Source organism: Oncorhynchus kisutch, unplaced genomic scaffold (assembly GCF_002021735.2).
Source record: "Oncorhynchus kisutch isolate 150728-3 unplaced genomic scaffold, Okis_V2 Okis07a-Okis12b_hom, whole genome shotgun sequence".
Taxonomy (NCBI): Eukaryota; Metazoa; Chordata; class Actinopteri; order Salmoniformes; family Salmonidae; genus Oncorhynchus; species Oncorhynchus kisutch.
Genome location: NW_022261984.1, coordinates 2,196,109 through 2,211,351, shown reverse-complemented (window position 1 = coordinate 2,211,351; position 15,243 = coordinate 2,196,109). Strand labels below are relative to the sequence as shown.

Sequence of the window (15,243 nt, the reverse complement as noted above, 5' to 3'; positions counted from 1 at the left end):
ATCTGCATCAATTAATGATCTCGAGCAGCTCGTTTATAACGCCCTGTTGTCATTAATCTTCTGAGGAGTAAAAGTTTCAGACGACAGTCCAGACCCAATATCTCCTCGGTGTGGGCTGTTGCTGTCAACGTGGATATAACTACTTCTTATCACCGGTTGTGGCTAAGTGGCAATGTCCTTGTCTTCTCCAAAGTGCTCCAAAGTGCCCTAACAAGCCACCCCGTGAAGTGTTGTGAGTGTAAACTCTGCTCTAGAGTGTTTTCGTTGACGCCCAGCAGCCATTTCCACCTCTTATATTACATTTGCAGTTATTATGGTCATTTAGCAGACACTTATCCAGAGTGACGTTCATCTTAAGGTAGCTTGGTGAGACAACCGCTTATCACTGTCTTACACCACATACCACTGATGTTTAAATTCATCCGTTTTGACGTTTTTGAGGGTGAGGACATACGGAGCTGTCAGGGAGTCAGTCAGAGTCAGTTAGCGCTGCTTTTGGCTTTCCTGACAACGTTTAAAAATGTAAGAGAGCATTCTAAATGTACCTCACTTAAGTCAACGTTTTTCTTAAACTGAAGTCATGTACCTCAGAGCCAGAGAACAAAACGCGCCTAGACCACGGGCATGAAAACATGGAAAGTTCATCAAGTATTAACAGTGGCTTAACGCCTGGTTGTTGAATCCTGTTATCTTTCCTGCGTGGTGTTGTTGCTCTACTTGTGTGAATAGGAGTAATTCCCCTGTGGTTGTATCTGGGGGACTGGAGGAGACGTTGATGACCTTTGGAGCGTATCCACTGTAAGTGGAAGTCTATGGGATCTGAAGGACGGTTGAGAGTTGAGGTTGTTGACGCCGGGTGCTGTTGATGCTGAGCACTGTTGTAACCATGTCGCAAATGTAATCAGAGTCAAACTATATGACTTTTCTATCTCAAAGTCAAACAGTAATGTGGAAATTCAATGAGAGGCGGAGTAGAATGGAAGAGAACAGCGCCCTGGCCGGGGGTGGGGGGTGGGGGGGGGGGTGAATGGAAGAGAACAGCGCCCTGGCCAGGGGTGGGGGGGGGGGGGGGTGGGGGGGTGAATGGAAGAGAACAGGGGGGTGTGAATGCTTCCTGCTGTGACTCGATGCCTTGGTCTCTGCCGCATTTACATGTTTTTTGAAGCATCTAGTGATTTATTCACAACCGTGGCGTCTAAGTGTGTCGCCGGACCCCCGAGTGCAACGCCCGCCACCCCACATCCGTCACACCAGCATCCTCTTCCTTAACACACCCCCCTTCGCCTGCAATTCCCCTCCTCTCCCGGAGCAAGAGAGAGGGAGACAGAGCAACGGAGTGACATCAGCAGGAGAGAGTTTCATTTGAATACCACACTGTTGTTTTGATGTAGTCTGCAGCGATGCCACGGCTATTTATTTCTGGTTCTCAGTTTGTCACCCCAATCTGTCTGTCTGTCTGTCTCTCTCTCCCTGTCTCTCTCTCTCTCTCTCTGTCTCTCTCTCTCTGTCTCTCTCTCTGTCTCTCTCTCTGTCTCTCTCTGTCTCTCTCTCTGTCTCTCTCTCTCTGTCTCTCGCTCTCTCTCTCTCTCTCTCTGTCTCTCTCTCTCTCTCTTTGCATCCTTTCTTTTCCTCCCATCCCTTTTGCTTTTCTGTGTCTGCTTGTATCATATCCGTACCATCGCCAGCAGGCAGAGCAGGAGAGAAGCCAGGCACAGCATATGAATAAGGGCCCCTGAGAAACCCATCATAGTAAGATTCGGTCAAGTGGGGATTAATCAAATGAGCACATAAATTAACACTTTTCTTAATGAGGACTCCTGTCGTTATCGGCATCCATTGGAATTAGGTTGGCTTTATCTGCGGGAGTGGGGTACTATTAATCTCCAACCGTCATCATTATTCCACCTTTTTTCTTTTAATCAGATGGGGCTGGTAGAAAAACAAGTTGTCAAACTCTGCAAACCACTTCTAGGAGTCTACATGAGGAGGATCTGAATTGCCTACATGATGGGTTTTTTAAACGACACCAGCAGAAAGAAAGAAATAGAAACCACGTTTCATTGCTGAACAGATTGATGCCCAACGTTGTTTGATTTTTCAAGATCAATTTCAAGAGACTACAGTATAATTGCCTCCAATACTAATTGTTATCAGAAATGTATCTCCGCTGGATAACAGCCCACAGTGTCTTTATTGCAAACTATTTCAAATCCTTTCATCCTCATTGGAACAATTATTTTCGTTAGTACGAATCAATGAAGACGGAACAGAAAAAAAGTGCCATTTAAACAACAGAAAAACGAGCCTCGGAATCCAGAAACATTAAAAAGACAACCTGAGAAGTAAACAAACAACACCAAAAAAAGCTGTGAAAAACCAGCCAACACAGCAGGATAGCTTTATCTGTCCGATGTGTTTAAGGGCCAGAGAGGGAGCGGACATTTTCTTTACCTTATCAGATGGAAGGTCATCCCAGGTTGATCACCAGTAATAAAGTCTTGTTATGACTGACATGGCACTCTTGGGATGCTAGTTGACAGATGGAATGGCTGAAGAGCACAGCTCTGAGCAGCTAGCAGTAGACCAGGCTTTAACCTCAGCTCAGCAAGACTTAAGGCCAAATGAAAAGAGAGGAGGAAGAGTGGATTGGATTGGGATGGAGGGAGGGATGAAGAGGCAACAAACAAATAATGCCCTCTCCTATCAGTCCCTGAAGGTCGGAAAGATTTGAAGGAGGTGATAGCTAATAGCTATGTATTTTTTTTTAACCTTTGACCTGATTATGTAAGACAAGCAATGGTTTCTGGTTGTAGACCAAGGCTTTTCTGCCTCAAGTCTTCAATGGAACAGGGGCACATGGTCAGGTATCCTTATTGTGTGCTGTACAGTACTGCCATATGCTTAGAGTTACAGAGGCTGCAGGTCGAGCATGATAGGTTGTTTTACATGACCATCCATGTTTCAATTCACAACCAGCCATTCAAAAACAAGGCTTTTCAAATAGATATTGTTCAGTATAAAGGCAACATTTAACCACAAGCTGTTAAGTCAAGTACTTCAGTGTAAGAACCTGTTTGTACCAAGTGGTACACTATGTTGAGCACCATCTTTCACGCTCTCTATCTCTCAATTCAATTGTCTTTTCATTAGCATGGGAAACATATGTTTACATTGCTGAAGCAAGTGGAATAGATAAGAAAGCTAAATATATATAAACAGTCACAAATGAACAGTAAACATTACACTCACACGTTTCAAAGGAAGAGACACATTTCAAATGTCATTATGGCTATGTACTGTGTTACAATGATGTGCAAATAGTTAGAACTCTCTCTCTCAACTGCCCTTAATCTCTCTTCAAAAACCATTGCATCTTAGCCCTCAGGTAAACACCTGCAATGGAGGTGAGGTGTGATATGTGATGGTTTGTAGTGTGTTTGTGTTTTGTATGACATTGACCCAACAAAGGGGATTTTTAAGTCTAATTCTCTTTCGCTCCCGCACTCTCTCCAGGCTCGGAGATGGTGGAGGCCCAGTGTCAGAGGTTCGAGGTGAGGAGTCCTGACGGGGAGCGGGTGCTCTTCTCCGCTGACGAGAAGGAGATCAGCATCGGCACTGAGAAACTGAGGGTGACAGGTAACGCATATACGCACGCATGCAGACACAAACACACAGGCAGAGGGCAGCAGGTAGCCTCTAGGGTGACAGGTAGCCTCTAGGGTGACAGGTAGCCTCTAGGGTGACAGGTAGCCTCTAGGGTGACAGGTAGCCTAGCGATTAGAACGTTTGGCCAGTAGCCGAAAGGTCACTAGTTTGAATCCCCGAGCTGACAACGTGATCAATCTGTTGATGTGCCCTTGAGCGAGGCACTTTACCTTAATTGCTCGCTGTTGAGGCAGACCCTGTCTGGGACCTCACTCTGAGGGGGAGTTGGGATATCCAAAAAAACACATTTCAAATTCACACATAAGTATTACTACACACTTGATCATGTTTGTACTAGGACAAATATAAGCATCCCCCAAATGATTGTTATTAAAAACCCAGTGCAGTCCTGTGCTTTATATATATGTTGTACATGAGTTACCTCTCTGACAATAACAGCTCGTTTTCAGTTTCCCCCTCCCCACTCAGACCACCCCCAGACAATTTTAGCTAAATTCTTGCTAGAGAAATTGCTCTCTTCAAAGAGAAGATATTTTCCTTTGGCCATTTTAATTCAATCGTTACCCACAAATAATGTATATATAGAGTAGACTGCCTATGCATAAACGGAGAACCAAGTGGTAGTTATCTTTTCAAGGAAATAAAATAAAATATGATTAGACTATAGTTTACTACAATGTCTGTAAATCATTATTGATAACGGAGAGAAGTGCAGGGCGCTCAACCAACCATTACCCATTTATTTGTCTCTGCCAGCAAATCATCCTCCCAAAGGATAAGCTATATCACGTATGCAGAACGTAGCTCAAGAGAAAGAGAAGTCTCCTCTCTCATCAGTCCTGTTGCTTCAGGTTCAGTAGCCATACGCGTGAGATCAGGTACCCGTGTGGTCTCTATTAAATAGAGTAGGCTATAGTCTGTACATGGGCGGAGAAGCACGTGGCACGTTATCCTTCCAAGGAAATGTACTTCCTAAATAGGATTAGGCTATGGGTTACTAAATTTGGTTAGAAATAAATATTGATCGCCCATATTTGTCTCGGTCTGAAAATCGTCCCACTCCTAAAAGGTAGGCTATAAAACGTAGCTCAAGAGAATGTGCAAGTCTCTCAGAATCTGCTCTCTTCAAACTACTTCTAGACTATTTGCTGATGTGGCAGAGCAATACCGATAGCCTAATATAATGGGCCATGTGAGAATCTCTGGTGATTTAACCTATTTCGTAGGATATTTTTGAGCTTTTTGATATTGCCTATAGGGAGCAGAATTGTTGAGTCCATGCCTGGCAAGTGAGCTGTGTCACATACGCCTAAAATAATCTTGCGGGACTGAGGTTGGGTTTAAAGCAGTTGCAGGTACAGTTATATGTTAAATGCGGGTCAGTTGGGTGGATTTACCCAGTCTAAAAGGCTCCATTCACAGGTCAGTGCTCCCATAGCAACCAGATAGATTGTGATGGTGCTAAGGGCCTGTGTGCAGCAATGCACAGCGACTGCTAGTGAGTGGGTTGAGCAGAACTCAGACAGTTGTTGTGTGTGGCCTACATGCAGACATCAGCATTAGATAGAGAGACAGGGACTGAGAGAGAGAGGGACGGAAGAGAAAATTAAGAGAGAGAGGTAGGGAAAAAAGGAAAAAGAGAGAGAGAGAGAGAGAGAGAGAGAGAGAAGTAGAGAGGGAGAAGTAGAGAGAGAGAGAAGTAGAGAGGGAGAAGTAGAGAGAGAGAGAGAGAGAGAGAGAGTGAAGGAAAGATTAAGAGAGAAAAAGCACATGCCTATCTCTGTTTGCTTTCCTGGCGCGGTGGTCTCTCCCGGTAAACGAGGCGGCGGGGAGGTCAAGTGGAAGCAGTCGGGGGTCGTGGGCGAACAGACACCCCTCCTCCATCCTCCCCCTTTTCCTCTCTGTAATTGGAAAGATCTGTCCATTACAAAGCCAGGAAAGAAAGAAAGTGGGGGGTGAGAGTGAGAGATGGAGGGAGAGAAAGTGGCGGAGGTCTGCAAGGTGATTGATGTTGTCTTTCGTCGCTCACGGAGAATGAAGGCATGGAGGAAGGAAGGAGTGTTGGAGGGAGGAGGGAGGGTTGGAGGAAGGAGGGAGGGTTGGTGGGAGGGATGGAGGGAAGAAACTGATGTTTCTGTATGTGCTCCATGCAAGAACATCACTCATACTATCTCTGTTTAGTGTGGGGAGATATGATGTCATTGCCATGTGTTCTAACATGGGCTACTTGACTGATGTTATTTTTGGATACATGTTTCTATTCTATTTTCTATTATCATCTGCATTGTTGGGAAAGAGCTCTCAAGTTAAGAATTCCACTGTACTGTTTTACACCTGTTGTATCCTGGGCACGTGGCGAATAAAGTTTGAAACCTGAAACTTCTAACGTACACTGAGTGGATAAAACATTAGGAACAGTATTGATGTCACTTGTTAAATCCACTTCTATCAGTGTAGATGAAGGGGAGGAGACAGGTTAAAGAAGGATTTGTTTAGCCTTGAGACAATGGAGACATGGATTGTGTCTGTGTGAAATGCAGAGGGTGAAGGCCAAGACAACAGATTGAAGTGTCTTTGAACAGGTTATTGTAGTAGGAGAACTGCAACGCTGCTGGGTTTCTTTATGCTCAACAGTTTCCTGTGTGTATCAATAATGGTCCACCACCTAAATGACATCCAGACAACTTGACACAGTGGTGTGAAGCATTGGAGTCCATGTGGAAAGCTTTCGACACCTTGAGGAGTCCATAACCCCAACGAATTGAGGCTGTTCTGAGGGCTTTAAGGCAACTCAGTATTAAGGTCTTCATAATGTTTTGTCTACTCAGCGTGTACCTTTCGAAATGGACAATTCTCACATCACACATTTGAGATGTGGTGTCAGTATCACACACATTAATGTTGTAATATCACAGGACTTCTCATCATCAGTGTCATCTTACACATGACTGGCTAATCAGGACCTTAGCTGGCTTGAATTACATTATATACAGTACAGGTCAAAAGTTTACACACACCTATTCAACAGTTTTTCTTCGTTTTTTACACTGTAGAATAATAGTGAAGACATCAAAACTATGAACTAACACATATGGAATCATGTAGTAACCCAAAAAGTGTTTAAAAAAATGCATTTTATATTCTTCAAAGTAGCCACCCTTTGTCTTGATGACAGCTTTGGACACTCTTGGCATTCTCTCAACCAGCTTCACCTGAAATGCTTTTCCAACAGTCTTGAAGGAGTTCCCACATATGCTAAGCACTTGTTGGCTGCTTTTCCTTCACTCTGCGGTCCGACTCATCCAAAACCATCTCAATTTGGTTGAGGTCAGGTGATTGTGGAGGCCAGGTCATCTGATGTAGCACTCCATCACTCTCCTTCTTGGTAAAATAGCCCTTACACAGCCTGGAGGTGTGTTGGGTCATTGTCCTGATGAAAAACAAATGATAGTCCCACTAAGCGCAAACCAAATGGGATGGCGTATCACTGCAGAATGCTGTGGCAGCCATGCTGATTAAGTGTGCCTTGAATTCTAAATAAATCACTGACAGTGTCACAAGCAAAGCACCCCCACACCATCACACCTCATCCTCCATGCTTCACGGTGGGAACAGCACATGCAGAGGTCATCCATTCATCTACTCTGCGTCACAAAGACATAGCGGTGGGAACCAAAAATCTCAAATTTGAACTCATCAGACCAAAGGACAGATTTCCACCGGTCTAATGTCCATTGCTCGTAACCAAGTGTGACGACCCTCCCACTCTGTCTGCCGTATTCTGTCTGTTCTTGTTTCCTTATTAGGATGCCGGTGGGTGGAGTTGGGAGGGTCGTCAGCTTCATGGGAAACACCTGGGCCATGTGTCTCCCAGGATAAATATACCTCTTCCACATTCATGGAAGAGACTCTCTCCATGCAGACACCTTTGTAGATTGTGTTGTGGTTCTTGGTGGCATGTTTGTTTGTTTGCTTTGGCACCTTTCAACACCCTGCATTATCACATTCATGCATGCAAAACACTCGCTTACACTACTGATTACTGATTACAGACACCATTGTATATTTTCCTTAGTTGCTTTAGTTAATAAATATATATTTTGTTACTCCTTATCTCCACGTTGTCTCCCTTTGTTACGGGCGTTGAGCCGGTTCGTGACAAGTGGGGGCTCATCCGGGATCTTTGAACTATTGGTTTGGGAGACCGTGGAGGTATGTGTTTGGTTTGCATATTGAGTTTGATAGGCCCAGTATTGGTTGCCTTTGTTGTTTGGTTTGTGTGCTGCGTTGGAGAGAGAATGGTTAGTTTCCAGGCCCTGCCTAGCCTGGAAACTCTTGTTCTACTTTCTGTTGGGAAGTCAGTCTGAGGAGGTGAGTAAATCGGCTGTGTACCTCAGGAGATTTGTGTAGGGTAGTGGAACTTGCTACCCGGAGCTATAGCCTTTTTCCCCTGATAGGCTTAGCGACGTGTTTAAATTTTGGACATGTTGGGCATGGTTAAATGTTTGTTATTTTTGTGTGGTGTCTGTGGACTGAGCAGTTGTCTCGGGGGCACATCCGTGGCTTGGTGGAGTTTGCCAGCATGCTGGGGAGTTCTATTTCCTTGCCAGCGGGCTACAGTGCGTAAATACCCACCGCAAATCTGCACGAAGACTAGGGTTGAGTTATTGTAGGTTTTGGGGAAGCTCCGTATCTCATCTCTCTTCTGTGGTGCTCAGGGTGATTGTCATTTCTCTGGTTGTGGTCTGATGTGCTCAGCAGAGGGGTTGAGCAAGATTATTTACTTATGACTATGGTGTCTCATGTATACAAGTTCATTCGCTTTCCATCAGAGGACCTGTTAGAATTATGTACTAAAGAACAGCTGTTGAAGATCGCTGAACACTACAAGGTTAAATGATTGAAATTAGTGAAATTCTGTTTCGTTGGCAGTGACTATGAATCGTTGGAAGTGACTATGAATCGTTGGGAGTTGTAAAAATTAAGGACCCTGATGTTCTTTTCGTTGGAGTTTGTAGCTGTTGGTCTTTTGTGCCATGTTTCTGAATGTTTACGTGACTGACCATTGTTTCGGGTTGTCATGTTCTATCTTTCCTGTCTGTTCCCTCCTGGTCTTGTGTTCTTCCCTCTTAAATATTGCTTCCTATGCACAAAGGTTGCTGAGGTCTGGGGAGGAGGTTGGTTGGTGCAGGTGGAGGTGTGAACACATAACCCCTCATAATGTCTGTTCCCTCCTGGTCGTGTTCTTCTTTCCTCTTAAATATTGCTTCCTATGCACAAAGGTTGCTGAGGTCTGGGGAGGAGGTTGGTTGGTGCAGGTGGAGGTGTGAACACATAACCCCTCATAATGTCTGTTCCCTCCTGGTCGTGTTCTTCTTTCCTCTTAAATATTGCTTCCTATGCACAAAGGTTGCTGAGGTCTGGGGAGGAGGAGGTTGGTTGGTGGAGGTGTGAACACATAACCCCTCGTCAATTTGGGACGCAGAGGCTGTGTCAATTTGGGACGCAGAGGCTGTGTCAATTTGGGACGCAGAGGCTGTGTCAATTTGGGACGCAGAGGCTGTGTCAATTTGGGACGCAGAGGCTGTGTCAATTTGGGACGCAGAGGCTGTGTCAATTTGGGACGCAGAGGCTGTGTCAATTTGGGACGCAGAGGCTGTGTCAATTTGGGACGCAGAGGCTGTGTCAATTTGGGACGCAGAGGCTGTGTCAATTTGGGACGCAGAGGCTGTGTCAATTTGGGACGCAGAGGCTGTGTCAATTTGGGACGCAGAGGCTGTGTCAATTTGGGACGCAGAGGCTGTGTCAATTTGGGACGCAGAGGCTGGTATGATGTTCCGGGGTCCTTGTTGGTCCCCGGTTTTATGGGGGGGAATGTGACGACCCTCCCACTCTGTCTGCCGTATTCTGTCTGTTCTTGTTTCCTTATTAGGATGCCGGTGGGTGGAGTTGGGAGGGTCGTCAGCTTCATGGGAAACACCTGGGCCATGTGTCTCCCAGGATAAATATACCTCTTCCACATTCATGGAAGAGACTCTCTCCATGCAGACACCTTTGTAGATTGTGTTGTGGTTCTTGGTGGCATGTTTGTTTGTTTGCTTTGGCACCTTTCAACACCCTGCATTATCACATTCATGCATGCAAAACACTCGCTTACACTACTGATTACTGATTACAGACACCATTGTATATTTTCCTTAGTTGCTTTAGTTAATAAATATATATTTTGTTACTCCTTATCTCCACGTTGTCTCCCTTTGTTACGGGCGTTGAGCCGGTTCGTGACACCAAGCAAGTCTCTTCTTCTTATTGATGTCCTTTAGTAGTGGTTTCTTTGCAGCAATTCGACCATGAAGGCCTGATTCATGCAATCTCCTCTGAACAGTTGATGTTGAGATGTGTCTGTTACTTGAACTCTGTGAAGCATTTATTTGGGTAATTAACTCTAAAGAATGTATCCTCTGCAGCAGAGGTAACTCTGGGTCTTCCTTTCCTGTGGTGGTCCTTCACCATAGCGCCTGATGGTTTCTGCGACTGCATTTTAAGAAACTTTAAAAGTTCTTGCCATGTTATGCTTTGACTGAACTTCATGTCTTAAAGTAATGATGGATTGTAATTTTCCTTTGCTTATATGAGCTGTTCTTGCCATAATATGGACTTGGTCTTTTACCAAACAGGGCTCTCTTCTGTATACCACCCCTACCTTGTCACTACACAACTGATTGGCTCAAACGTGTTAAGAAGGAAAGAAATTCCACAAATGAACTTTTAAGAAGGCACACCTGTTAATTGAAATGTATTCCATGTGACTACCTTATGAAGTTCATTGAGCGAATGCAAAGAGTGTGCAAAGCTGCCATCAAGGCAAAGGGTGGCTACTTTGAAGAATATTAAATATAAAAGATGTATCCTTCACTCATGCTGCCAAACATTCCGTCGTAAATCTGACTATCCTACTGGTCCTTGACTTCGGCGATGTCATTTACAAAATAGCCTCCAACACTCTACTCAGCAAATTGGATGCAGTCTATCACAGTGCCATCCGTTTTGACACCAAAGCCCCATATACTACCCACCACTGCGACCTGTATGCTCTCGTTGGCTGGCCCTCGCTTCATATTTGTCACCAAACCCACTGGCTCCAGGTCATCTATAAGTCTTTGCTAGGTAAAGCCCCGCCTTATCTCAGCTCACTGGTCACCATAGCAGCACCCACCCGTAGCACTCGCTCCTGCAGGTATATTTCACTGGTCACCCCCAAAGCCAATTCCTCTTCGGCCGCCTCTCCTTCCAGTTCTCTGCTGCCAATGACTGGAACGAATTGCAAAAATCAATGAAGCTTAAGACTCATATCTCCCTCTCTAACTTTAAGCACCAGCTGTCAGAGCAGCTCACAGATCACTACACCTGTACATAGCCCATCTGTAAATAGCCCATCCAACTATAGCCCATCTGTAAACAGCCCATCCAATTACCTCATCCCCATACTGTTATTTTATTTTGCTCCTTTGGACCCCAGTATCTCTACTTGCACATTCATCATTTGCACATCTGTCACTCCAGTGTTTAATTGCTAAATTGTCATTATTTCGCCACTATGGCCTATTTATTGCCTTACCTCCCTTATCTTACCTCATTTGCACACATTGTGTATATATACATTTCTATTGTGTTAGTGACTGTATGTTTGTTTATTCCATGTGTAACTCTGTGTTGTTGTTTTTGTCTCACTGCTTTGCTTTATCTTGGCCAGGTCGCAGTTGTAAATGAGAACTTGTTCTCAACTAGCCTACCTGGTTAATTGAAGGTGAAATAAATAAAAATTAAAAAATGATTTGTTTGACACTTTTTTGGTTACCAAATGATTCCATATGTGTTATTTCATAATTAAAGTGTCTAGTTTGAGAAACAGACACCTCACAAGTCCTCAACTGGCAGCTTCATTAAATAGTACCCGCACAACACCAGTCTCAACGTCAACAGTGAAGAGGCGACTCCGGGATGCTGGCCTTCTAGGCAGAGTTCCTCTGTCCAGTGTCTGTGTTCTTTTGCCCCATTGTCCTTCTATTGTACTACTATTGTCATTCTATTGTCCTCATACTGTTCTTCTATTGTCCTTATATTGTACTACTATTATCCTTATATTGTACTACTATTGTCCTTCTATGGCTTCTATTGTTCTTCTAGTGTACTACTATTGTCCTTCTAGTGTACTACTATTGTCCTTCTATGGCTTCTATTGTACTACTATTGTCCTTCTAGTGTACTACTATTGTCCTTCTATGGCTTCTATTGTACTACTATTGTCATTCTATGGCTTCTATTGTACTACTATTGTCCTTCTATGGCTTCTATTGTACTACTATTGTCCTTCTATGGCTTCTATTGTACTACTATTGTCCTTCTAGTGTACTACTATTGTCCTTCTATGGCTTCTATTGTACTACCATTGTCCTTCTATGGCTTCTATTGTACTACTATTGTCCTTCTATGGCTTCTATTGTCCTTCTAATGTACTACTATTGTCCTTCTAGTGTACTACTATTGTCCTTCTATGGCTTCTATTGTACTACTATTGTCCTTCTATGGCTTCTATTGTACTACTACTGTCCTTCTAGTGTACTACTATTGTCCTTCTATGGCTTCTATTGTACTACTATTGTCATTCTATGGCTTCTATTGTACTACTATTGTCCTTCTATGGCTTCTATTGTACTACTATTGTCCTTCTATGGCTTCTATTGTACTACTATTGTACTACTATTGTCCTTCTAGTGTACTACTATTGTCCTTCTAGTGTACTACTATTGTCCTTCTATGGCTTCTATTGTACTACTATTGTCCTTCTATGGTTTCTATTGTACTACTATTGTCCTTATATGGCTTCTATTGTACTACTATTGTCCTTCTATGGCTTCTATTGTACTACTATTGTACTACTATTGTCCTTCTATTGTACTACTATTGTCCTTCTATTGTACTACTATTGTCATTCTATTGTACTACTATTGTCATTCTATTGTACTACTATTGTCCTTCTATGGCTTCTATTGTACTACTATTGTCCTTCTATGGCTTCTATTGTACTACTACTGTCCTTCTAGTGTACTACTATTGTCCTTCTATGGCTTCTATTGTACTACTATTGTCCTTCTATGGCTTCTATTGTACTACTATTGTACTACTATTGTCCTTCTAGTGTACTACTATTGTCCTTCTAGTGTACTACTATTGTCCTTCTATGGCTTCTATTGTACTACTATTGTCCTTCTATGGTTTCTATTGTACTACTATTGTCCTTATATGGCTTCTATTGTACTACTATTGTCCTTCTATGGCTTCTATTGTACTACTATTGTACTACTATTGTCCTTCTATTGTACTACTATTGTCCTTCTATTGTACTACTATTGTCATTCTATTGTACTACTATTGTCATTCTATTGTACTACTATTGTCTTTCTATGGCTTCTATTGTACTACTATTGTACTACTATTGTCCTCCTATAGTACTACTATTGTCCTTCTAGTGTACTACTATTGTCATTCTATTGTACTACTATTGTACTACTATTGTCCTTCTAGTGTACTACTATTGTCCTTCTAGTGTACTACTATTGTCCTTCTAGTGTACTACTATTGTACTACTATTGTCCTTCTATTGTTCTACTATTGTCATTCTATTGTACTACTATTGTCCTTCTAGTGTACTACTATTGTCATTCTATTGTACTACTATTGTCCTTCTAGTGTACTACTATTGTCCTTCTATTGTACTACCATTGTCATTCTATTGTCCTCATACTGTTCTTCTATTGTCCTTATATTGTACAACTATTATCCTTATATTGTCCCCATACAGTCCTTCTGTTGTCTTTCTATTGTCCTCATATTGTTATTATATTGTTCTTCTGTTGTCTTTCTATTGTCCTCATGTTGTTATTCTATTGTTATTCTATTGTTATTCTATTGTCCTCATATTGTTATTCTATTGTCTTTCTATTGTCCTCATATTGTTATTATATTGTTCTTCTGTTGTCTTTCTATTGTCCTCATGTTGTTATTCTATTGTTATTCTATTGTTATTCTATTGTCCTCATATGGTTATTCTATTGTTATTCTATTGTCCTCATATTGTTATTCTATTGTTATTCTATTGTCTTTCTATTGTCTTTCTATTGTCCTCATGTTTTTATTCTATTGTTATTCTATTGTTATTCTATTGTCTTTCTATTGTCTTTCTATTGTCTTTCTATTGTCCTCATGTTGTTCTTCTATTGTCTTTCTATTGTCCTCATACTGTTCTTCTATTGTCCTTATATTGTACAACTATTATCCTTCTATTGTCCCCATACAGTCCTTCTGTTGTCTTTCTATTGTCCTCATATTGTTATTATATTGTTCTTCTGTTGTCTTTCTATTGTCCTCATGTTGTTATTCTATTGTTATTCTATTGTTATTCTATTGTCCTCATATTGTTATTCTATTGTCTTTCTATTGTCCTCATATTGTTATTATATTGTTCTTCTGTTGTCTTTCTATTGTCCTCATGTTGTTATTCTATTGTTATTCTATTGTTATTCTATTGTCCTCATATTGTTATTCTATTGTTATTCTATTGTCCTCATATTGTTATTCTATTGTTATTCTATTGTCTTTCTATTGTCTTTCTATTGTCCTCATGTTTTATTCTATTGTTATTCTATTGTTATTCTATTGTTATTCTATTGTCTTTCTATTGTCTTTCTATTGTCTTTCTATTGTCCTCATGTTGTTCTTCTATTGTCTTTCTATTGTCCTCATATTGTTATTCTGTTGTCTTTCTATTGTCTTTCTCAGGGAACGAAGGTGTCGTCTTCGGACATTCAGTGGAGACATCCCACATCAGAGCAGAACCTTTCCAGGATCTCAAGTAAGCATTCTGGAATCACACGCACACACACACACACACACAAATGGACACACACATGGAGATGGATGGACACACACACACACACACACACACACACACACACACACACACACACACACACAGCACACAGATGGCTGGACACACACACACACACACTGACTCACTCATTTACTGTTACTTTGAAGATACCCCAAAGTCATTAAAAGAAAGGGAGAGTGTGCGTGTGTTATGTGTGTGTGTTGTGTGTGTGTGTTATATGTGTGTGTGTGTGTGTTATGTGTGTGTCCATACCTGTTTATTCCAGTAGTGTTTCGAGAGCCCTTGACTTGACTTCATAAAACCCGTCGGCCTTGGCGGCGTGGTCATCCTGATGTGAGCGTACAGTAGAGACTGTAGTGCAGTGCAGTTATACAGCTCTTTAAGAGGGCGGTCCTGGCCAGGCTGCTCCTCCATACACTCTCCAGTCATCTACATTAAACCCAGGTAAGGATCAGATGAGATGCTGTATACAGGGTCAGCGAGGGCACACTGCATTGGCCCTCTCAGTCAATGGCTGATGGATAGAATGAACCAGGGTCTGTATTCATAAAGCGTCTAAACCACAGGAGGTTGGTGGCACCTTAATTGGGGAGGACGGGTAATGACCGGAGCAGAACAAGTGAAAT

At 42.4% G+C, this 15,243-nt stretch overlaps 1 protein-coding gene across 1 annotated transcript in view; it reads left to right on the top strand.

Moving 5' to 3' along the window:
* sgcz (sarcoglycan zeta) overlaps positions 1-15,243 on the top strand; it is a 315,374-nt gene that overhangs the window by 251,813 nt on the left and 48,318 nt on the right. Inside the window, exons 5-6 of the mRNA XM_031814950.1 lie at positions 3,514-3,636; positions 14,506-14,578. Of these exons, the coding sequence (XP_031670810.1) occupies positions 3,514-3,636; positions 14,506-14,578 (196 nt within the window). The remainder of the gene's footprint in view (positions 1-3,513; positions 3,637-14,505; positions 14,579-15,243) is intronic.